Source organism: Miscanthus floridulus, chromosome 8 (genome assembly GCF_019320115.1).
Source record: "Miscanthus floridulus cultivar M001 chromosome 8, ASM1932011v1, whole genome shotgun sequence".
Classification (NCBI taxonomy): domain Eukaryota; kingdom Viridiplantae; phylum Streptophyta; class Magnoliopsida; order Poales; family Poaceae; genus Miscanthus; species Miscanthus floridulus.
In genome coordinates, this window is record NC_089587.1 from 37,424,562 (window position 1) to 37,449,758 (window position 25,197).

At 47.3% G+C, this 25,197-nt stretch overlaps 1 protein-coding gene across 1 annotated transcript; it reads right to left on the reverse strand.

The window, feature by feature from the left end:
* Positions 1–12,531: 12,531 nt before the first annotated feature.
* LOC136471644 (cytochrome b6-f complex iron-sulfur subunit, chloroplastic) lies at positions 12,532–14,096 on the reverse strand. Its single transcript, XM_066469391.1, has 5 exons — positions 13,947–14,096; positions 13,501–13,733; positions 13,251–13,368; positions 12,947–13,129; positions 12,532–12,830 (listed from the first exon to the last, which is right to left on the reverse strand). Exons 1-5 carry the CDS (start codon positions 13,989–13,991, stop codon positions 12,726–12,728), a joined length of 684 nt encoding a protein of 227 aa, XP_066325488.1. The 5' UTR covers positions 13,992–14,096; the 3' UTR covers positions 12,532–12,725.
* Positions 14,097–25,197: the final 11,101 nt, after the last annotated feature.

Sequence of the window (25,197 nt, forward strand, 5' to 3'; positions counted from 1 at the left end):
ATTGTGTTTCAATGCAATGCCTTCATGTACGACTGTGAATGTTTCTTGCTCTATAGGCGATACATATCATATCGGCTATTACTGTCTTTGAAGATGTTTACTTTTTTGAACTAGAGGCGATACCCTACTGGTATCGGCTATTAGAGCCGAGAATGAATCGGCTACCAAGTGTTGATCAGATGCTAGGATAACGCCCCGCAGAACTTTCAATATAAAAGGTCAGATGAGTAATCATCCCAGGTCAAGCGTCCTATTAAGCAAAATAGAACTTCTCTTAAAAATCCATTAACTCTGAATCACACTCACACTTTAACTCATCCTTCACATACGTCGGCATAAACCCATCTCTAAGACTTAATACTCATTTTTCCTTTGATCTAATGATCGACGCAATGCCACGACTATTGATCAAAACAAACTCTCAGAGCCGATTGCTTGAACCGGCTATTGGCCTTCATTATTAATCCTAATGAAGCCTCCTTCCCATGTCTTGCTAGAAAGGCATTCGAAGTCTCCTAGTTCCCAGAATACTAGACCGGCTGTCGCAATACTCACAAACTCATCAGCGTGAACCACCTCGACATCATCTCTGTGCCATTGAATCAAACACTGATGCATGGTTGATGGCACACAATAGTTTGCGTGAATCCAGTCATGACCGAGGAGTAAACTATATGATCCTTTTCCATCGATGACAAAGAACATGGTGAGCAGAGTTTTACTCCTGATTGTCAGTTCGACGTTCATTGCCCCCGAGTCTTAGATGTATTACCTCCGAAGTCTCTAAGCATCATGTCGGTTTCAAGCAAATCTCCTAGTCCCTAACCAAGCTTACGGAAAGTGGTGTAAGGTATAAGATTGACAGAAGCACCTCTGTCCGCTAACATTTTATTCATCGGCTTCCCGTCAACAAAACCTTTCATGTATAAAGCCTTCAAGTGCCGATGCTTGACTGGCTTATCAAATATCGCTTGCTGCACAACCGTTAACTTGGCAACCATCTCTTCATACTCTAATTCATCAAAGTTTGAGTAAACTTCCTGATCTGTCGGAGCTTTGAATTCCGATGGCAGCAGAAAAGCCATTTGGATATTAGTCGATGGTTGTTTTCTATCGGCTGTTTGTTTAGCACGCCATACTAGAGTTTTACCAGATGCCTGAGCCTGTTCCATCTCTTTATTCCTTAGGCGCTACACCCTTCTCTTCTGGCTTCTTGTCAATCCTCCGGGGCACCATTGGCCCTCTTGCCAGACATGGTCCCTCTGGTTGCTTCTTTCTTCATGATCAGCCCAGTCTTGTCCAATGACTCTTTTTCCCAATTGATCATGAACACTTTCGTTTTTTAAGCGCCGATCCATGTTGTTATGATGATATGCATCTTGAGCATGGATAGACCGATGGTTGGTTCGAGTTTGCCTATACTCCCGATATTGATTGCTACATTCTGGACAGTCGTGTCTGGTAGGCAACTTCAAACCTTCATTCCAGTAATGCCCTAAAAAGGGACAATTCCAATGTAATTCAGCTTGTTCCCTTTCATACCTCTCTTGTTCTAATTGATGCTGGTATTCTTGATCCTCTAGCCATCGCTGATAATCCTTTTCCTTCTGTCACTGCCACTTATTCAACAGGATCCGAGATATAACTTGCGGCTTCGTCGCTCCACTCTTCGATGCTTCCCCTTGCTCATATCGGCTCTTCTACTGATCACAACGTCGTCTAATCTCTCTGTATTCGTCAGCCGATATTTGCATCTTAGGATCAACTATTCTAGCTTCTTTCGATCTAGCCAATGTTTGGACCTTAGTCTTTCCTTTGAATATCCCAACATCAACCATATTTTGATCTCCTGGGAAAGGATTATCATCTACTTTCATCTTTCGAGGTGTATCAAATTTGAGCCTCCCTTGCTGAATAGCTCTCTATATATGCTGCCTGAAGATTCTGCATTCATTAGTGGAATGAGAAGTAGCGTTATGGAATTTGCAGAACTTCTTGTTCTTCAACTGATCAGGGGGCAACATGACATGACCATTGGGCAACTTGATCTGCCCCTTCTCAAGCAAGAAATTGAAGAACTTGTCCGATTTGGTAACATCAAAGTCATAACTCTCCTCAGCTCCTCTTCCCCAAGGATTTGGCACCATCACTGTCTTCTTGCCCCAATTCCATTCAGCTGCAGCAACCTCTTCTTCTTCATCTTCATAGCCGTCATCGACTGAATATGGATCGTAAGCTTCGGCTACTGTGGTGTTCTTCTAGAATCGGGTATCTCTGCGTATACTCTGGAATTGGCTATTGAGCGCTGCTACCCGTTGAGCCAATTGTCCCAAGTTGTCAAACTCTTATTCTAGCAGCTTTTCTTTCCACATTGGCAGCATTCCTTGGACGGCTAAAGCAGCTAGTTGATCATCGGCCAAGCTCAATGAGAAACACAGATTCTTAGTCTCTCGGAATCTCTAAAGAAACTCAATGCCCGATTCATTAGTCCTCTGTCTCATGGTTGTCAAATCGGTTATTTTCTTCTCTCTAGTTCTAGTGTAAAAATATGTATGAAACTTCTTCTCCAGGTCAGCCCAATTGGCAATGGAGTTGACTGGTAATGACGAGAACCAAGTGAAGGCCAGCCCTGACAGGGACAAGGAGAAGAAACGAACTTGATGGGCATCCTCAACTAATGCTTCGCCCAATTGTGTAAGATACCGACAGACATGTTCTATTGTGCTTGTACCGTCTTGACTAGTGAACTTGGCGAACTCTGGGAGCCTGTAATTTGTAGAAAGAGTGACTAAATCATACCATTCTGGATATGGGCATTTGTACAAAAAAAGTCATTCCTTTTGGCTTCAGACCGAACTGATTCTTCATCATCTCGGTCACCTTGAGCAGCAACTCGTCAGCCTATGGATTTGAATTTCTCGGTACTTGATGACCCATCTGTGGATTGAAATCCCACGTGCCTTGATATCCTAGATTTGGTATCATGTGGAGGGTGTTATAATCCGTTCCATAGTGATAGCCTTGTGGAATCTCAATCTGTTGGGTCCTTTGCTGGCTTGCTGCTTGAAGTCTCTGATTATAGACATAAGGATCTATATCTCTACGGATCCTTTGAATTGATGGTGCTATCTTCTGAGCCGACGATGGTATGTGGCTTGATGTGCCAAAATTGATCATCTGGTTTTGACTTTGCCCGCCGGCTACTGCACATACTGTACTGACGGTCCAGGATTGTACTGTATCTGATTTGTAGCAGTACCCAGAGTTTGTTCAGATGAACCTTGAAGTGTTTGTACGTCACCATTACCAGCTGGTGCTGCTTCTTGATGGTTGGTACCGACGTGATTAGTCCCTTGAGTCGATGGATCTGGAATATTATAACAAGTCGATCCAACCTGACCAACTGGAATTCCATGAATCGCCTCTTTCATGGCGTTGTGAAATGCGTCAACAAAAGCTTCATTACGGCTTGATATGGCATCACGAACATACTTGTCTATGGCTTCCGTAAAGAAACGCCTGTCTTCAGCTTCGATCGTATCTGTCTGCCCATGTAGTAGAACTCTTGGTAGTGGAAATTTTTGAATAATTGTGCTATCACATGTTTTGGTGTAGGACAACAAACACTTCTTTTGAAATTCTTCCATAGCTTTGTTGATGGTATCCTTATCTTCATCAGGCAGGTCTTCATAATGTACCATAAGGATGCTGTCATTGTTGTGAACCGCCATGATGATTGTGGTGTCCCACCAGGCATGCCAGAAACGTGTGTCGACAAAGAATTTCGTCCCGTGCCGAGGACACACGCAGCAAGCCAGAAGGGTCCACTCGATGGAGCAGATCTGCCTAGCTTCAGCGCAGGGGTGGTCGATCCTGCACAATCCTCCCGAGGTGTGCCAGTCAATTTGACCCTGTAATTGATAAGGAGAGAAAGTTCATCAGTAGTTAAGGGTGGAACTTGCCGGTGTTGCCAGACAGTCCCGAATATACGGCTGTGAGAGCTAATATGAAAGGAAATCGGCTAAATAGCCGATTCTAGTATATTCATGAGAATAAGTCAGTTAGAGCTCATGGGGTCGTGTGAGGAGAATCAGTTATCATTCAGGATAAACATCATTTAAATGAATATTAATCAATGGCAATAAAATATCAATGATGATCGGTCCATACTGAGCCAATGATTACGAGTAACCGAACTCCTTTTCACATAAAGAAACAATTCAACATCACTTAATCATTTAATAAAGATAAATCTAATGAACATGTTAGATCTCATCTATCGCCATGACCAGTGGGGCATGAGGCAGAATCATGCAGGCCGTAGAAACAACAATAGACTCGACGACCCTAACTCATTACTAATATCAGTGGGGCATGAGGCAGAATCATGCAGGCCATAATACAATAACAAGATCATGGGGCTAACACATCTTTCAACTTATCTCTACTTCAATGATCTCGTGATGTGAACTGTTCGTGAAAGCATTCGATATCGGCTAAACAGCCGATTTAGGCATAGCGCACCGTTAAGGTCATGTCTTCTCAGGAACAGGTCTATCAACCAACGATCCCCACTCCACGGTGCCAACAGTGGGGTGAGAGGTAGAATCCCATAGGCCATGATGATGGGCCATGAAACGGTTATCGCTAACCAATAGATCTACTCAAGATCGAACATGCCTTAACCGCACGCTATGCACGATTAAGATTGACGCAAAACAGCCGATAAAAACATAACTCATCGCTTAAGATATAGATTAGATTAGTTTTAGATTAGCAAACGATAAGTTAAACAAGATATAAGGCCGATCCAGATCAATCTCAATCGGGCAGAGTGATATTGCTGTAGTTAGATAAACAATGAAAGCAATAAGCAATATCGGTAACTTAATGAATCTACCAAAGACTGCCACTCTAAGATAGAGTCAATAACTTGACCTTGATCCAATTCAAGCAGTGGGGTGTGAGGCAGAATCGCACATGCCATACTTGAATTAGGCAAGAGTCGATAACTAGCTTATACCAGAGCCGCAGTGGGGGTCGACCAGATCGATGTAGCCATACGAACAGAGGTATAAACCATGACGGTATTTACAACAAGCAGTGGAGGTCGACCGGATCGATGCAGCCGTACTTGTCGAAGAACTCGTCGAGATCTACTCAACTCCTACTCCTAAGGGGTGGCTGGAGCTGAAAAAAGCAATTGACTTGTATTTGATTAATTGGTTTCTCTTATAATAGCCAGGGTTTGGTATTTATACCCGGAGCCTAAAACGAACCCTACTCGAGTACGACTTAATACAATCTTTGGTATGAAGTAAATATTCTTATCTTAAGATAACTTGGACTCTAATCTTTCCCCTTTTGTAGAGTCCGACATGTATCTTCTCGATGCCAATCATATCCTGTCATCGTTATCTGCTGACGTCATTCGGAAAGAATCGATCCAGTGTCACATTTGACCCAGCAGATATCAATCTTTACTCCATCGACTCCTTGATTTGCATAATTCTGGAAGCCTACGAATTCCTAAAATCCTTCTTCCAAATTCTGGTGTAAACAGCCTCGCTCGCCCAAATGGCCCAAAACTATCAATCACACGGTCGCTCGCGTTGCTAAAAAGATAAAAAAATATCCGTTCACTTTTCTCACGAATCATCGTTGTGACCGCACGCATTCTCAAATCACCGCCTCGCTGCTACCGCTGCTTCCCATGATGCGTGTGCCCGCCCGCGACGCTTGGCTCCCCATTCCCGGGTCGTGCTCCATCTTGCACCGCACCGCGCGCCTCATCTCCTCCCCCACTGAAAGCTCTATTTTGGTTTTAATGAATTGATGAAACCCTAAGTGCTAACCTAGTTTATCACGTGATCATGAGATAGGTAGCACATTCCAAGTGGTAAAGCAAATGAAGATCATGACATGATGATGGCGATGCCATGGTGATGATCAAGTGCTTGGACTTGAAAAGAAGAAAGAGAAAAATAAAAGGCTCAAGACAAAGGTATAAGTGGTAGGAGCCATTTTTATTTTGGTGATCAAGACACGTAGTGAGTGTGATCACATTTAGGATCGATAGCCATACTATTAAGAGGGGTGAAACTCATATCGAAATACGGTTATCAAAGTGCCACTAGATGCTCTAACTCATTGCATATGCATTTAGGATCTAGTGGAGTGCTAACACCCTCGAAAATGTTTGTGAAAATATGCTAACACACATGTGCATAAGGTGATACACTTGGTGGTTGGCACATTTGAGCAAGGGTAAGAAACTTCACCGACGGAGTGTCCGCCCGTAGAGTGCGGACAGTCCGATGATGCCACCGACGCCCTGTATAGAAAAGACAGGATTTCACATAGTGCACCGGACGCTGAGTCACTTTGTGACCGGACGCTGGCTGGGTGCGTCCGGTCCTGCTGACGTGGAAGCGCACAGAAGGGTCAGTGAGTGACCGGACGCTGGGTGAGTCTGGTCAGGCGTGACCGGACGCGTCCGGTCGCGTGTGGAGGCTTACTGGAAGTGACCGAACGCTGGAGTCCTGCGTCCGGTCGTGATCCAACTGACGTGTCCGGTCATAGCTGGAACCTTGCTGGAAGTGACCGAACGCTGGGGTCCTACGTCCGGTCGTGGCACTATGCTGCGTCCGGTCATCACTTGACTGCTGGGATCGGACGCTCAGTATTTGAAGAAAGGGATGATGTGGCAGCCATCCGTTGATCGGACGCTGGCAGGGTACGTCCGGTCGATCTGACCGGAGCATCCGGTCACCCCCTATTGTGCCCAGTGAAGGGGTACAATGACTCTATTTCATGGGGGCTTCTATTTAAGCCCCATGGCCGGCCCAAGCTCACTCTCTAGGCCATTTGCATTGACATAGCAATCTTGTGAGCTTAGCCAAAGCTCTTCCACTCATCTCCATCATAGATTCAACATCTTTGTGAGATTGGGAGTGAATCCAAGTGCATTGCTTGAGTGTTTGCATCTAGAGGCACTTGGTGTTTGTGTTTCGTTGTGAGATTCCCTTGTTACTCTTGGTGGCTGCCGCCACCTAGATGGCTTGGAGCAGCAAGGATCATCGAGCGAAGGTTGGTGATTGTCTCCGGCTCCAATCGTGGTGATTGTGAGGGGTTCTTGACCTTTCCCCGATGGAGAGCCAAAAGGTACTCTAGTGAATTGCTCGTGGCTTGTGTGATCCTCATCTTGTGTTGGTTGTGCGGCACCCTATTGAGGGTTTAGCGTGTGATGCCAATTAGCGTGTGAACCTCCAAGTAAGTGAATCGCCACAATGAGGACTAGCTTGCCGGTAAGCAAGTGAACCTCGGTAAAAAATCATTGTGTCATCATTTGATTCCAAGGTGATTGGTCTTCATTGGTATTAATTCTTGTGATTGGTTGGCTCCTTCCTCGATACGGCGGTATAACCATCTTGCTCACTCTCTCTACATTACCACAAACTAGTTGTCAAGCTCTTTAGTGTAGCTAGTTGTGAGAGCTTGTTAGTTTGGTTAGTGTGGCTCTTTAGTTAGTCTTTTTGAGAGCACACTAACTTGGTGTAGTGACATAGCTATTGTGTTGATAGAAACTATATAAACTTGAATTGTGGTAGGTGGCTTGCAATTTTAGTAAGCTAGCGCAACACTCGCTTCGCCTCATAATTGTCTAATCGGTTTGCTAAGTGTTTTTGTAGAAATTTTTAATAGGCTATTCACCCCCCTCTAGCCATTAGGACCTTTTCACCCACCCACACACATACTACCGTGTCTGTCTCCCCCCCCCCCACCCCGTCGCAGCTCGACCGGACGGCTCCGATGGGATACGTGCTGTCGGCGGTAGCGAGGGTGCTAGAGCGAGCCCACGACATCGGGGTGGCCTAGGAGATGATGCTCCTCACTGGGCCCTCTAGGCGATGGCCCTCCTCGGCCCTTGCCCGACTAGGCCTCATCATTGGCACTGTAGTGCCCCGCCAGGGCAGCCTCCATACTCTCCCTGTCCTCCTCGCCGATCTACCGCAGTTCACCACCAAGTAAGCAGCGGCCGTGCGGCGAACGCTGTGTTTCAAACGTTTCAGACTTTTGCTTCAAGTGTTTTATTTGGATGTTGCAAACAGTATATCTAGAATGTTACATATGTTGCAATGACAAAATACGCATGTTGCAAGGCTATATTTCAAGTGTTCCAGGTGTTTTCGACGTATGTTGCAAATGTTTCATCTGAATGTTTCAAAAGTAAATCTTGGTGTTGCACATATTGCAATGGCTATACACGCATACTTCAAGCGCATATTTCAAGTGTTTCATATGTTTCTGACGTATGCTGCAAATGTTTCATCTGGATGTTTCAAAAGTAAATCTTGATGTTGCACATGTTGCAATGGCTATACACGCATGTTTCAAGTGTTTCATCTGTTTTAGACGTATGTTGCAAATGTTTCATCTGGATATTGTAAAAGTAGATCTAGTGCTGCACATGTTGCTATGGCTATACACACATATTTCAAGTGTTTCATCTGTTTTAGACGTATATTACAAGTGTTTCATTTGGATGTTTCAAAAGTAAATCTCGGGAGAGCAAATGTTGCAATGGCGGTGCTAGCTGGCGGACAGTGGCTAGCCATAGCTGCCTGCCTCCTGCTGCTAATGCGCCGCTGTGGGTCACCGCATCGCCTGCTTGTGCTGCTGCTGCGTGCATGTAGGCACGAGAAACGGAGTGGGTTTCAGAGTGCTCCCCGCGCATACGTGGGCATGGGCAAGCGAGTTGCGTGCGTGGGGCCCAAGCGCGGGAGTTCCATACGGACAGACGTGGCCTCCGGAGCGGGATTGGTGCGGGGCGAGGGATCTACGTGTGTATGCGGAAGCACCATCCGACGCTAACGCCCCGAATCGAACGTCCGGGCTCTAGCAAGTCCCTTAGATTTATAGTAGTGTTTTATGGTTGCGCACACGCTAATAACACTACAAAAACAATTCATTTCTTAGGGAATACTAATGAATACAGAGGAGAACCCTTCATCAAAAGATTCTTATAGAAGAGTAAGAAAATAGATTACTATAATGCCATTACAAGGAGAAGTGACCATAGTTAACAATTCTGTTCCGGTATCGGACAGAATGACCGGAATACCTCATACCAGCAAGCAAACCGACACACTAAGAGGTGCATCGCACACTGGCAACAATCTCAGGTGATTCCGACCATCTCGGTGATTCCGGTCATCTCGGCTAATCCGTTAATATCGGTACTGTTGATGTGTCGAGTGTTGTTGAAGCCTTGAAGGAGTTGTAGAGGTTGAGGTCCTATTCGTCGCGCTCCACCATGGTCCTTCAGGAAGCACGATGGCCACCGAACCATGTCGTAGCGCTGAGAGGAGCAGCCCATTCTTCTCTTGCCTTTTCTCTCCAAAATCATTTGCCTCTCTAGATTTGCTCAACAACTCGAGAGCACACCATGGAGCTTTGGGCATTTGCCTTGCTTGCTTGTTGGAAGTGGAACGGGAGGTAGGTGTTGGGGATTTGACCTTAGACAAACGCAAGTCCTCAGCGCTTCGTCCTAAAACTAATGATTTCATTGTTAATGCTTTTAGAAGTATCTTCGCTTGGAGAAGCAAAGAAGAGAAAGCGAAGATAGAAGTATGACTTCATTCGAACACGAAGACAAAAAGCAAGAGACGAAGTCACCGATTCATTTCGTTGTCAGTCGAAGGACGAAGCCGTTTAACACACTTCGCTGCCAAGCAAAGTCAAAAACAATAGAGGGAAGAGCAACTTGTCTTCAAGACATGAAGCCTTACCGCCAGCTTCTCTTTTGGGAATCATTTGAGATGTGTAAGACACTTATTTGAAGATATAATGGCCAATTTGCCCCTGAATGAAAGAGGGGTTGGATTCAATTGAGTCGAGGGTATTTTAGTGTTTGTATAGGAAACGAAGGTTAGGACCTATATAAATACCTCTTTTTTTGACGCAAAAACCGTGGGGGAGCTCCCCACTGTGGTAAAGAGAGCTTTTATAAAACCAAAACAAGGGCGAAAACGCCCAGAGCACAGGGAAGGGAATACTTACATCAAAAGGCAACAGGCAAAGAGAAAAAGAAAAAGCTATACAGAAGGAGCTATACAAAGCGTAGCACTAGATATTACAGAGTGTCCAGCCAGAGGCGAACTAACAGCCTATCAGATTCCCCAATGCGGTTTGATTGAAGTGAAGCTTCTTCTTTGAAGTTGTGAAGCCACCTACCAAAGGTGGCCTGTAAACCGTCAAAAACTAAACGGTTCCTGAGCTTCCAAATTCCAACGAGGAAGATTTCCATAAAGAATGACATGTTCGCTGCCCTCCTACTCTGCACAATTTTCTTATGAAGATCAGGATCATCCACCCAATTAACCCTCAACTTATTCCAACATCTCCTGGCAAAGCAGCACTCAAAAAACAAATGATCAATGGTCTCTTCTTTTCCATCATGACAGAGGACACAAAGGTTGTTGGGCCGCACATTGAAATTCCTTCTTGCTAGCATATTCTTCGTGTTAAGCCTATCGAGCAAGATTAACCATGCAAAGAACTTAACTCTCGGAGTTACCTTGGATTTCCAAACCAACCCAAAAGTAGCTGGGGGATTGCATAGTGAGGAAAGCTAGCTTGTAAAGACTGGCAGCCTTATAAAGAGAGTTTCCCCAACAGAAAACCCTTATATCAATTTCATCAGTTAACTCAAAGGACTGGATCAGAACTCTCAGATCCAGGAGCTCGTCACTATTCACAGACATAAAATGAATACTCAATTGAGTTTACCCTATACTATCGATGCTCAAGTAAGTAATGAGCCTGTTCACTTGCTCGTATATGATTGTGGATTATAAGCTGGAATAATATTTTTCTCTCACATCAAACCAGTCACGTTTACGACAAAACAAACAGGCTGAATCTTGCCCAACAGTAGGCGAAGCCTGGTGTTGACGTGGACGTGTATTCGTCCTTTGGTGGACATGTGGCCGCAGATTAATCATATTGAATATAGTTATAAGTACCTGTATTGACTAGGGCAAAGGCCCAACAAAAACTAGCATGCCGGCCTAGCATCTATGTCATGTGTTTTTCTTTTCTTGGATAAATGAGCAATATTTATCTATGGTGTTATTTCTCACATTGAAAAATATTTATATATGTAACAAATCAGTAAATTAATAAATACATAAAATAAATAAAAACTGGAGTGGTACGCCGGAATGGACCAGTACCGATATATATATATATATATATATATATATATATATATATATATATATATATATATATATATATATATATATATATATATATATATATATATATATATACACTTCATGCCTTCATTTCGTGAACATTCATGACCTGTCCATCTATGTTCTTTAACGAAATTGCATCAAGATATATATCATTCATATATAACTAGTGAAAGAATGAACTGCAGTTTTGGCATAAATTGGTCTAGATCTAGATCTAAAAACTTCTATATTTATGGAGAAAGAGAAATATTGACGAACTAACTAGAGATTGATATGAGCCTACTACATACAAGTTAGTTGGACAAAAAATAGGTCTAAATTGCTAACAAGATAGGAAAATTAACAACCATGCCTCTCTAGATAAGAAAAAAATAGTGAAAGAAATGTAAAAGTAAACTTTAAAAAGATTTTAGGGATGACATAAACTTACCTTTTAAACCCAACTCTAAAGATTCTAAGGGCAAAACCTCCCCCCTCTATTTTGCCAATTTCTCACCTCCAAGTGAACTCAACACTAACATGAACAGCTATAAGTCAGCATGGCCTGCTATAGTCACAGGGAGGAAGAAGGGTATTTATAGAGAGTTCTTTTTGGCCCCGTTCGCTTGGAGGAATTCTAGAGGAATCTGGATGAATCTGTGAGAGGAAAACACTGTTCCGGATGAAAAAAGAAGCGGATCAAGCCGGGTTTAAGGGCACGCGAACGGGGACCAGTTGACTAAGAGAACCACCCTTGTTAATCATTTTCAGACACGGTTCTCTTAGTAACATCACCCCTAAAAATCTGTTTTTTCTAGGGGAAGTGGTTCGGTTTAGACAACCACCTTGAAAATCCTATTTTTAGGGGCAGTTCTCTTATGATGACCGTCCCTAAAAATGGAGACGTCTTTAGGGGCCCATTTCTTAAAGAAACCACCACTAAAAAAATTAGTTTCTAGGTGCGGTTCGTGAGCTACAGTGCTCCCCGCCCTAGTTAGAGACGGTTTCTAACATCGTCCGCCTCTGTTAGAAAATCGGAGGTGTCTATATAAAAAGTTTCTGTACCCGTCAGTGTTGCACTGTTTATATTGGACAAAAAAGACAAAAACTGATTTGCCAAAAGGGGGACAGGAGATGAGGAACTTGTAACATGTATCGAAAATACTGGTTGTCCCGTCGGGCATATTGAAATGAGTGTAGGAATGCCAGGCTTAGGTGGTGATGCCCTGCTGATCACTTTCAGCTGATGGCAGAGAGAGTCCATATTCCACTCCAGCAGATTTCAGAGTGTTCAAAAGGTTATATATGAAGAGATGAGAAACAGCTGTTCTTGTTTCGTACAGTGTGTGTACATATATATAATTTGGAGGCAAGAAGCAAGTGAATTTGTAGCAACGACGCCCTCGGAGAACACAAGCCAATGAGCTCGAAGCATACATAGCTCATATGTGAGCACTGAGGCCCGCTGGTGTGGGATCCTCCTCATGCACTCCACCACGGGTCCTCGCCCGTCCTGAAGTCGGTCTCCACCCACGGGACGAAGAGGACCTTGCCGTCGTCGACGTCGGCGTGAACCAGGGCCAGCGACTGTTAATAGAGCAGAGCAATGCCAAGCAGATCAGTTCGTTGAAGCCCAACAATCATTTCAATTAAGGAAGATCATCCAGTTGGAGGAATTTAAAATGCGTGGGGTTTGTTTTTACCAGAGGCGCCGGTCCACGGACCACCTTGCCCTGGTTGTTGTACTGGGATCCGTGGCAGGGGCAGATGAACTTGTTCTCGGCGCCGTTCCACGGCACGACGCAGCCGAGGTGAGTGCACACGGCGTTGATCCCGTAGGTGGCCAGCGTCTTGTCCTGCTCCACCACCAGGTACGTGGGGTCACCCTGCACGCGCGCGCGCGGCGGCGGCGCACACAAACACGCCGGCCGTGAGCATCAACACTAACACAACAGGCATGCCTGTCTGCAGGCGACGACGACGATGGCGTGGCGGTGGATGACTGACCTTGAGCCCCTGCGCGAGCGTGCGGTCGTTGGGACCGTGCGTCTTGAGCCACTCCTCCACCGTGATGTCGTTGCCCAGCTTGTCCTTGGCGTAGGTCCCGCCGCCGGCGTTCCCGGAGCTGCGAAATCAACGGGCCGGGGTACTATTCGTTAGTTGCTGGCCGGCTGGCCGGCCGGTAACATGTACGATATATAGTGAGCCGCTACTAGCTAGCTGTTGATGCATGGGTACGTGAGACGACACGACTCACCCGGCGGGGACGAAGAAGGCGCCGTAGGGTACGACCATGCCGACGGTGGGCAGCGAGATGGCGCCGAGGAGGAGGAGGAGGTTCATCAGCTTCCGCTTCTCCATGTCGGGGACGCGGTCGGCGGGGATGCTGCTCGCCGCCTGGCACGTGGTGCTCCGCTGGGCGCGCTCGCGGTCCATGCCCAGGCCAAGCCCCTTCACCGGCTTGCCCAGCGAAGCGCGGGACCGGCAGAGCTGCCATTGCAGGCACGGACATCATATACATATACATGTAAATAAACCATATTATGCGATTCAGATGCAACTTTGGTGGGCAAGATTGAACGGCTAGTAAGTAGTAACGCCATGGACAGAGACTCTGTTTCTCCTCGGCCAAACTCATGAGACAAGGGTCAAGGCCAGGAGAGGGAAGCGCCCCGCGGCAGAAGAAGGAAGTTGCTGGCTCACCTGGGTGGGGTTGGCGGCGGTGGAGAGCGCCGCGGAGGTCGCCATGGCTGCAGCAGCTGAGGGTCGGTCGGGGTCGGGCAAGACGGCTGGTGCTCACTCGCTGGTGCCTATATGACTATATCTTTGCCCCGGGTCCGGGTGCCGGGTGGAGAGAGAGGGGGCCGGTGATTGGTTGATGCGCAGCGACGGGCCTGCGAGGTGCGAGCACCACATGTTCGAGGCTGTGGCACACACGCGCGTGCTCTGCGTCTGGCGCGGCATGTATCGGTATTCATTCAGTAGGTAAGGGATTAATCGGGTTCATCATCATCAGTAAATAATAAATATCTTAACAAGGGTACCCTAATTATAACCAGCTGTTATATAATCACAATTCACAAAGGAATTCGCAAGATACTCTATCAGCGACTCACCATGGTTAATTAAATCTACGACTCTCTTTATTTCTTTTTCTATCTCTATCTAACTATCTATCCCCTCGTAACATTTATTGACAATTTTTTTTCGAGCGAGCCTGCTCTTTGGAAAGAATGGCTGCCGAGATTTTACTAACCTTTCGATGGCTGCTGAGATTTCACTTACCTTTTGATGATCTAGATACCTTTGGAGTGTGATTGACAACGAACTAGATACCTTCCGCTCCATCACCAAAGTAGAAGTCCACAATAGGGTCATTGCTTCCTTTTGGAAAGATCATTGGCTTCCTGATGGCCTCATTGTCATCTCACACCTGACCTGACGTCTCAGTAGTGAAGTTTTCCAGAGCGGGTTTGTTTTGTACTTACGTACTCGGCTAATTGGGTGTTGCTTGCTCGGAGCATGCAAATCTCCTACTTTTCTTTGCAGAGCGGGTTTGATTTGTACTTACGTGCTCGGCTAACTGGTGTTGCTCACTCGGAGCATGCAGATCTCATACTTTCCTTGCCGGGTGTCTACCTCGACGGCTCTAGTTACCTCAGTCTGTTGCTGCTCACCGGTAAGCGTTTCAAGACAAGAGACGCGAACACTGCTCTCCAAGCTCAGGAGATATAGATCCCTAGAACAAAATGATTTGGGAGTCAGTATTCACAAACACGGTTAAAATTTTCTCCCGTTGTACTTCAAGGATATACTGAGCACCCGCCAACCTCTTCTACAAGAACGTCCACTACCGGAAACAAGCCTTTTGCCGAGTGTCTTGGTGTTTGTCGAGTCTATTTTTCGGGCACTCGGCAAACAAACCTTTTATCGAGTGCTGCGAAGAAAAAACACTCGGCAAAATAAATGCATTCGGCAAACGATGCAAAAAAACACTCGGCAAAGACAGACACTCGGCAAACTAGAAAGAAAACACTCGGCAAATATAGTCACTCGGCAAAGAAATATGTTTATCGAGTGTAATTGTCTGGCACTAGGCAAAGAAATATGTTTGCCGAGTCTAATTATCTGACACTTGGCAAAATAATTTTATTTTTTTCTCTTTTGACCTTGAAATTTTTTCTACTCTCAACATACAACATGTGGTATTCCATGTTAAAATTTGATATATTTGTGGATCTTTTTGCTATATTTAATTAATTTATTGTATTTCTAGGATTTTTTTTTGTATAAGTCAAATTTGAACTGTAAGTGATTCAAATAATAAAATAAAATGAGTAGAAAAATGATATTCATGTTATTGAGTCTAGTGTGAGGCGTCACCCGGGAAGTGAAAAGAAATTTCGAACATCTTGTTCAAGAAACACGACCACGAACGTGTGGCCAAACAATTTTTAAATTCTAAAAAAAGCAAACGAAGCCTGAAAATCATGAGATTTGTCATGATGTGATGATATCATATGTGGATGCTGTGGTAAAAAATTGGGAAGGTTTTGCATAATTTGTCACGTACAATGTTTACAAACCGAAGCATCACAGAAGAAGAATCGTAGCGTTGAGAAGAAATCAGTAAGATTTGGAGTCAAAGTGACGATCGAATTGGGGTTTGACTTCAAAACTTTTTGTATAGGCAATAGAGAACATAGATTGTTTCATGTGAAATTTTGATAATTTTTGGATTCGTTTGATAATTTTAATTTATTAAGTGCAATTATAGAATTTTAATTGAAATAAATTAAATTTGAGCTGTAACTGCATAAAATAATAGAATTATATTTGTAGAAAAATCATATACATATTGTTGAGTCAATTTGACAAGGTATTTTCAAAGTACATCGAACAAAAAAGGAAAAACACGTTATGAAAAAAAGAAAATAAATAATAAATAATATATTTGCCGAGTGTCCCAAACCCTAAACACTCGGCAAAGATTAGTTTACCGAGTGCCGTGATCTGACACTCGACAAAGATAGCTTTGTCGAGTGTCCTCGATCCGACACTCGGCAAAGATAGCACGTTATAAAAAGCACTCCCGCCTCCCCCTCCCCTCTCTCTCGGCGCTGCCCCCTCCCCTCCCCCTCTCCCGGCGTCGCCCCACCGCCCCCTCCCCTCCCTCTCTCTCCCGCCGCCCCTCCCCTCCCCCTCTCCTGGCGCCGCCCCTCCCCTCTCTCTCTCTCTCGCCGCCCCCTCCCCTCCGTAGCGGCATCCTCTCTCCTCCCTCTGGCGCGGATCATGGCGGAGCGGCCCTCATAGCGCTCGGCAGTGCATATACATGCCGAGGCCGGGTGGATCCATGGCAGGGCAGCGCGGATCCAGGCCAGGCCCTGGTGGATCCTCAGTGTGGTGGCCCACTCGTGGCAGCATCGCGTGGGGCGACGCGGTCTCCCTCTCGTGGGTGCGGGCGGCGGCGTACCCCGGCGGCAGATCCTCCCACTCCCTCGAGCTCTGCGGCGGATCCTCCCTCTCCCTCGAGCTCGGCGATGGATCTGGCCGAGGAGCACCTCCAGCGGCTTCTCCAGGCGGATCTGCGACCGTGGTGGTCAGATCCGCGGGCGAGGTGGCCGCTCCTAGCCGCGTGCAGGGGCAGCAGCGCGAATCTGGGCGTGGGTGTGCTGGCGGTGGCGTGGTGGCAGATCTGGGCGCTGGAGGAGGCGGCGGCCGTGGTGGGCGGCAGCCTGTGGCAGCCGTGGTGGGCTGCGGCCGGTGGTGGCAATTGTTTTTTTTGCCGAAAATGTTTGCCGAGTGTTTTTGGGCACTCGGCAACATCTTTGCCGAGTGCACGACAAAAAACACTCGACAAACTAGCGTTTGCCGTAAAAGGGACACTCGGCAAACCCTTTGCCGAGTGTTTTTAGGGCTTCGCCGAGTGCCCCTGGCACTCGGCAAAGTTCCTGTATCCGGTAGTGGTTCTTGTTGACGACAAGTTTCGTAGGTGCAATAACAACATCGAAGACATGCATCATGTGTTATTTGAGTTCAATTCCATCTCCACACTCTAGACCTTGCTAGGGCCTCCCGTAGTTGGAACGATTATTGATGATGGAATCTAGAGCCTCTGCATCACCCACACCCTTAACACCAGGCTATGGTCCTCTATCATGCTTACCATTCTCTGGCCCCTATGGGGTGCAAGAAACGGAAAAGCATTTCGCGCGAACACTCATCGATAGTCTGAATCATCAACCAAAGTGGATTTTGGTCCTCTCTGGTTTTCCTAGAGCATATAAGGTCTTTTATAGAGCTACTCTAGATTTTTTAATGGAATTGTTCCATGCAACTCCACTGGGGGAAAAAGTGGAATTGTGAGTTCTGTGTGGATTTTGGCCCCTGCAGTTCTACAAGAATCCCGTGCACATCTGGTCCGACATATCTCAGCCCATCCACAGCTCGATTTGTACAAAGCATCATGTCGACAAAATATGGTCGGCAGTCTACTTAAGGTATAGGGGTTAATACAATCACAACTGTCATACAATCGATACGAGATGCACCGGCAGGTGTATCGTACCGATGTAGTCCCCGAGCTTGCTGGAAGGCGAGGTATCAGCCTTGTAGCAAGGTCTAAGTGAGAAAAAATAAATGCATCTCAACTGTATGTGAGTACAAATCACATGTAGCCAAGGAGAGCGGTCTCCGAGCAATGGTCGGAGAGTGGTCGGGGCAGTCCCCAAGCACGAGGGCGATCGAGACAGTCCCGAGCACGAGAGTGGTCGGAATAGTCCCTGAGCACGATGGTGGTCTGGACAGTCCTCGAGCACAAGGATAGTCGTGACAGTCCCCGAGCACTAGGGTGGTCGGGACAATTCCCAAGCACAAAAAGTGTGGCAAAAAACCATATGCCACTTGTACTATTATTTTATGTATTTATTTATTTACTTGTTCTGTCAAGTCCGGTCTGACACGTCTGGTAAAAAAAGTAGATGGGTATAGCACGTCATACTGCCTTTTTGTCTTGTCAAGCAAACAGCTACGTGGCACCTGTCAGTAGGTGCGTCGGCGTGGGCCCTCCCACACTGGCAACGAAGAGGCGCATATAGTGGCGTAGATCTCGAGGCTAAGTAATGCTGCAAACGTGAAAGCAACCGTCTGCGGCGCATGCGCACGTCCCCCAAGAATCCTTGGCAGACGAAACGGCATAACTCTTGGGTTAAATACGGTATATGATAGGTCAGTTACTATTTACTGAACCCCATTGCCATTCGCAACCGCAGCTTTCTTCTTCCTCTCGCCAACCCTAATACATCCGAAATCGCCACCAATCAATCCGCCGCCGCTTCGACTGCCGCCTCTGCTAAGCCCCCGCTGCTGTTGAAGATTAGAACGCTCCCCATTCACCAGTAAGGCCGGAGTCATGGCAAAAAGTGATGCGCAGAAGAAAACATGGGTCATGGCGAAGGAATGGTGGAAGTCAAAGAGCAACGAGCAGACCAGTGAAGACCTCATCATCGTGGGGGTACTCCACAATAAGGAGCTCGCAGGATGGCGTGCGCCGAAGGGCGAGGGGTACCCCGATCCACAACCAGGTGAGATCGTGGTGTTCGAGGATTTCTTTAAACGGGGTTTTGGAGTTCTGGTACATCCGTTTCTTCAGGGGCTCTGTCTTTAATACGAGATTGGGATTTGCAATCTGCATCCCAACTCGATCCTCCTTGTCGCCACTTTCATTCACCTGTGCGAAGCATATGGCGGCTTCCAGCCCCATTTCAATTTTTTCCGCCATCTTTTCTGTCTGCGGAAGAAAGGAAGCGGTGGTTCGAAGATAGCCGGCGGTGTGTACCTCAACCTCCGTGACGGCATGAAAGCCCAGTACCTGCACTGCCCATGGAACATGTCGCTCGATGACTGGTACAAGAAATGGTTCTACATCCGCGAAGAGCTGAACACGATCACGATGTGCGACACGGGCTACATTCCGAAGAAGAAGACAAGCTGGTCGGAGAAACCCGAGCATCTTGGACAAATCCTAGAAATATTTGGAATGATCCCATGGAGAAAATTGGATGGTCCGAGCGTGGTCGGGAGCTTCATCAGCCGACGGATCCAGCCCTGCTAGAGGAGGGTACATCCTGGCTATGAGTATCAAGGGAGCGCAGACCCGATGAGGACGAGGCAGAGGGCTCTTGACAAAATCGAAGTCAAAGCTAGAATTGGCGAGCTATTTAACTTAGCCGATCCAAATTATGCCAGATTGAGCGACATCGAGCATGCTTTCAAGCTTGCCCGACCTCCCCCAAAGGTAACTCGTCTTGCCGCGTACCCATAGTCTTATATTGTGGTAGGGTAAGTGGAGACTTACTGTGTTCACTCCCCTTTGTTTACCTAGTTTAATGGTCGTGATAGAGCGACAGTGTTTGTGTTACCACCCCCTGGAGTAGATTGGCCACAAGGAGATGATCCCACCACCCAGACCAGCGTCGAGATTGAGGACGAGGGCGTCGACTGGGCGGTGCTCGGAGCTGGAGAGGAGGCAGCGGCCAAAGCTGCTGGTAAGCGGCCGGCTGCCCCCAAATAGTAGAAGAAGAGATCAGTAACCACCCTGCTCACCGGGAAAGCGCTAAATATCAATGAGCCCGAGGAGGGTCCGGAGGAGAACCCGGCCAGCAAGCGTCGGTAGGCGATTTTTGCTTGGTCAGACGATGACGCAGAGGAGGGAGAGGATGCAGACATCTTTCGACTTGTCCCTCGAAAAAGGAGGAAGCAACTGGAGTCGATGGAGCAAGGTGGCTCCTCCGTGCCTGTGGTACCTACATCGCCGACGGCGGTGAAGGATGCAGCTGGGTCGACCTCGGGAGTACCTGGGCAAGGAACGCGACCGGCGATGGGAGTGACAACTCGACCGAGCACGCCACCAACCACTGCAACGCGAAGGACGAGTGGCGGAGGGGTTGAGCACCAAGGCCCAGTGACAGTGCTGGATGTAGAGGGAGACCAGGAGTCATCCGAACAGCATGTGGAGCAAGTACGGCCAAAGAGACGCGCCTTCTCCACATCATTCCGTGCTTCCAACATGTAAGTATTTGTAACCTTGAAGTAAGTTAGCAATTTGCATTGAATATGATTGCCTTCTGAACTTATCTCGGATGTACTAGTTCGGCGTCCACAGAAAGTCCGGACCAGCTAGCCGGAAGTAGCGTGGCTCTGCCAATAAGTTCAGAGCAGACTGCCCAGCAGCCGACCATCGAGGAAGCCATAGTAGAAGATCCATCGGGGCCTCAGCAAGCGAGCAGTCAGACAACAGTCCCCGAGCAGGTGGTCGAGGGACCAGCCAAGCCGGGCACGAGTGCTCCGAGCGCTAAACCTACTGAGGGCAACACCTCAACGTCGAGGGTGACGGAGCAGACCGAGGAGCAGCGGCCAGAGGTGAGAGCACAGCCCACATTTACTGACACTGCAGCTCGTGGGAAGGCTGTGGTGATCACAGATGCTGCCGACGCTGAGCTAGCACTAGGACCCGAAGAAGAGCCCGAAGAGTACGAGGTGGAGGAGGTCCTGGGCCATCCGCAAGACAAGCGACAACATGTTTATGTGTCACGTTGGCAGAACAACCAATGGGTTATCCATGAGGAAGTCCCGGAGGTCAAAGAAACCAAGAAAGTTGAACGGGCGGCGAAGCGGCTTGTTACGGAAGTGCAGGTAAGCTTCGCTTCACCCGTTGGTCTTGCTGTCAAGTCATAGTTGTCTTACTTAGCTATCTGCACACAAGACTTAATGAAGACCGCAAGGTACTGCAAGAAATGCTTTGACCAGATCGAGGGGATCGCTGTAGACAACAAGGAGCTGACGGCGGAGGTGGACCGCTTGCGCCAATGACTTGAAGCCACCAATCATGAAAAGACGGTGCAAGAGTCCTAGAACCAGAACCTGGTCACCCAGCTCAGTAATAAAGAGCGAGAAAGAACAAGTAAGTAGCCAGTTGCGTTGTTGGTAGTAACAGCTATAGTGCAGGCTTAGAAGTTGAAGTGATCCGTCTCCGAGAGGAGAACAGTCGTGCGGTCGTGGAGTGTGATCGCCTGAACGAGAACAATAGAAAACTGGCGCAAGACCAGTCGTAGCTCCGGGACCACACGACCAAGATGACAAAGGAGCTGAAAGGTAAGTTGTCCAACCGCCTTTGCTCATTTTTGTTGCCTACCATAGTTTGGCGTGGTCTGACGTTTTAAAAGCGTGTGTGGTTTGCAGTTATAAAATCAATGCAAAGAAGCATCTGGAGGCCATGATGAAAGACCGTGACGGCTGGAAGGCGCAATGCCAAGAGATCACCAAGGACCGTGACACCTGGAAAAGCCGGTGCCAGGAGGTGGCAAAGGGCATTTTGCTGGTCCTTAACCTCATCGATCCGGCGCTAGCAGAAGTTGTGCCAAGGACGCCGCAGCTGGGATTGATCGAGAGATGCCAAAAGGCATGGGGATGGTTCTAGGAGTTCGTGAAGGAGGCAGGAGAGTATGTAGGCACACATGTGCTGAGCATGGTATGTGCTCACTACCCCCTGATTGATCTCAAGTGCCTGGAGGCTAGATACCCGAAGGAGGTAGATCTAGACAAGGCCGAGGAGCTACGGATGACCCAGCTGGACTTGTTGGCGAAAATAATTGGCAACATTAACCTGTGTGGAGGTGCAACACCATCCGTACAAGGAACGCCGTCAACAAGTCTGCTGGGAGCGCCTTTATTTTCAAGCCAACCGGTGAAGCCTGTGGTCTCGACCAGCCAGGCATCGGCAGGGCCATCTTCTTCCGCTCAATCAATGCCAGAGTCCCCGAGACCCGAGCACGATGTCAGGCCCAGCGAGCAGCAGGTGCCTCATGCCCCGACCAGCCATTAGTGTAGGCTATAGCTGTAGAAGAAGATGTAGTTGTGTTATTGTAAACTTGGACCTTTTCAGGCAAGCTTGTAATAACGTAACTGTATATCAACATGATCTTGTTTGTTTTGTAGAAAACATGTTTAAGCTCGGATATTGTGCTGATGTAACTAAGTTAGAACGTGTTGGCGTTCTATTTAGTTGTACCAGTTTAGTCGACACGTCATCCTGAAAGGTTTGTATGGCCCTGGTTTGTCTTGCGGTCGGAGTGTGAGGTGCGTAGCTTGTGCACACGTAGAAACACACAAGTCAAACCAGAGAGCACCTGCCTATCACCCGTAGCGTAGAGAGCAGATCCCATGTACGCGTTGGGAGGAACCGGAGACAAGGCCTGCTCCAAGAACCCGAGAAGGAATGGTGGTCGGTTTTAACTGGTAGAGTTAGAATAACAATAGACTTCGAAATGACACATTAGAGTGGTCGGAGAAATCATAATAGCTTTATTGAAATAAATCAATAGTACAAGAGGGGTACATATCTTAGTAGCTAAGCATAGAAACGCCTAAGCTTGTCGATGTACCAGGAATTGGGTACGTCTGTGCCGTCTAGGTGAGCTAACCTATAAGATGTAGGGCGTGTAACCTCCTTGATCATGAAGGGTCCTTCCCATGGGGTTGCGAGTTTGTGGACACCAGCCTGATTCATCTTCCACTTCAGACCAGGTCCCCGACCACGAAGAACCGCTCCTTGACGTTCTTGTTGTAGTACCTACATAAAACAGCAAGGTATTTGGTTGTACGTACGCAAGAATCGAGCCGCTTCTCTTCTGCACTATTCACTTCTAGCTCCCGCACTTCATTGGCCTTGTCTTCGTCGAAGTTCTCTACCCATGCTGATCTAAAGGCTATATCTGCTGGGAGCACCGCCTCAGCGCCATAAACCATAAAGTATGGTGATACGTCGGTATTGCGACTTGGCTGGGTTCTGAGACCCCAGACCATGGCTGGTAACTCTTTGAGCCATCTTCCAAGAGCTTTGTCATTCTCTCTGTACATCCACTTCTTAAGTGCATCCAGTATCATACCATTTGCCCGCTCGACCTGTCCATTAGCTCTAGGGTGTGCCATCGAGACGTATTTTACTGCTATTCTCCTTTCATCGTAGAAGTCCCAAAAAGCATTCTCGGTGAACTGAGTACCCAGATCAGTGATGATGCTGTTAGGAATGCCGAAGTGGTGGATGACCTGGTCGAGGAACACGACAGCCTTTTCAGAAGATGCCGTGACCAGGGGCATGTACTCTATCCACTTGGAGAATTTGTCGATCAGCACAAAGACGCATGTAAATTTTCCAGGGGCCGGTTTGAAAGGCCCAATCATATCCAGTCCCTAGCATGCGAAGGGCCAAGAGGCTGGTATAGTCTGAATCTTGTGTGCTGGTACGTGGATTCTCTTGGTGAAAAACTGACAACCTTCACAATGATGGACTAGCTTCTCGGAATCGGCTACGGCTAACGGCCAATAGAACCCTGCTCGGAAAGCCTTGCCGACCAGCGTTCTCGAAGCCGCATGGTTGCCGCAGGAGCTAAAGTGGATTTTGTCTAGGAGATGTTCACCATCCTCCTGGGTTATACACTTCATTAAGATTTCCTCCTTCGTGTTCTTGCGCCACAATTTGCCATCGACGAGCAGATACTACTTACTGCGACGCATCAGGCGTTCGTTTTCTGTCCGATCGGTGTAACTGCTACCATCTGTTAGGTACTTGATGAAAGGTACTCTCTAGTCGGGCTCCTTAGTGGTCGGAAGTGGTTTGGTGGTGTTTGACGCCGGAACCGTAGCCACCAATGGCTGGTCTAGAGTCGACCGTGAGATCTTCTTCTTTGATGGAGGGCGCAAGCAGGTCTTGAATAAATACGCCATGTGGGACTTTGGCTTGAGATGATCCTAACTTTGACAGCGCATCTGCTGCTTGATTTTTGTCCTGGACTACATGTGTGTACTCGATGCCATAGAACTTGCCTTCCAGCTTTCTGATCGCTTTGCAGTATGCGTCCATCTTTTCGCTGGTCGTATCCCAGTCCTTGTTGAGTTGGTTGATGACCAGAGCCAAGTCTTCGTAGACATAGAGACGCTTGACACCAAGCTCGACCGCAATGCGCAGACCGTGTAGGCATGCTTCGTACTCGGTGGCGTTATTAGAAGCTGGGAAATAAATCCTGAGGACATATCAGAGCTGCTCCTTGGATGGTGATATGAAAAGGACTCCTGCTCCTACGCCGTCGATGTTGAGAGAGCTGTCGAAGTACATCTTCCAATACTTGGCAGGCCCCTAAGAGGCAGGTGTGCTTAAGTCTGTCCACTCGACGATGAAATCGACAAGTGCCTAAGACTTGATTGTAGTACGGCTTGCAAATTCCAAGGAGAAAGGGCATAGCTCCATTGCCCATTTGACGATGTGCCCGTTCGCATCCTTGTTGCGAATGATGTCTCCCAGAGGGTACTCGGTCATGACCATGACACGATATCCGTCGAAGTAGTGTTTCAACTTTCGGGATGTAATTAGTATGGCGTAGATCAGTTTCTGAATCTGTGGGTACCTGGTCTTGGATTCATTGAGCACCTCATTGATGAAATAGATTGGTTGTTGTACCTTGTAGACGTGGCCGGGCTCGTCACGCTCGACCACCATGGTAGTGGAGACCACTCGATCAGTTGCCGCAATGTAAAGCAGGAGGGTTTCGTCTTCTCTGGGAGCAGTGAGGACCAGAGGTGATGTAAGGAATTGTTTCAGCTATGTAAAGGCAGCATTTGCTTCCTCTGACTACTCAAACTTCTCGGATGCTTTGAGTAGCTGGAAGAACGGTAGTCCTTTTTCGCCTAATCTAGATATGAAACGACTAAGGGCAGCCATGCATCCGGTAAGCTTCTGAACATCCTTCACCTTTTTGGGCGGCTTCATGTCCAAGACAGCCTTTACTTTCTCTAGGTTAGGGCGTATGCCGTCGTGACTGACGACGTTGCCGAGCAGTATACCAGATGGAACACCAAAGATGCACTTCTTTGGGTTTAATTTCCATTGGAATGTGTTAAG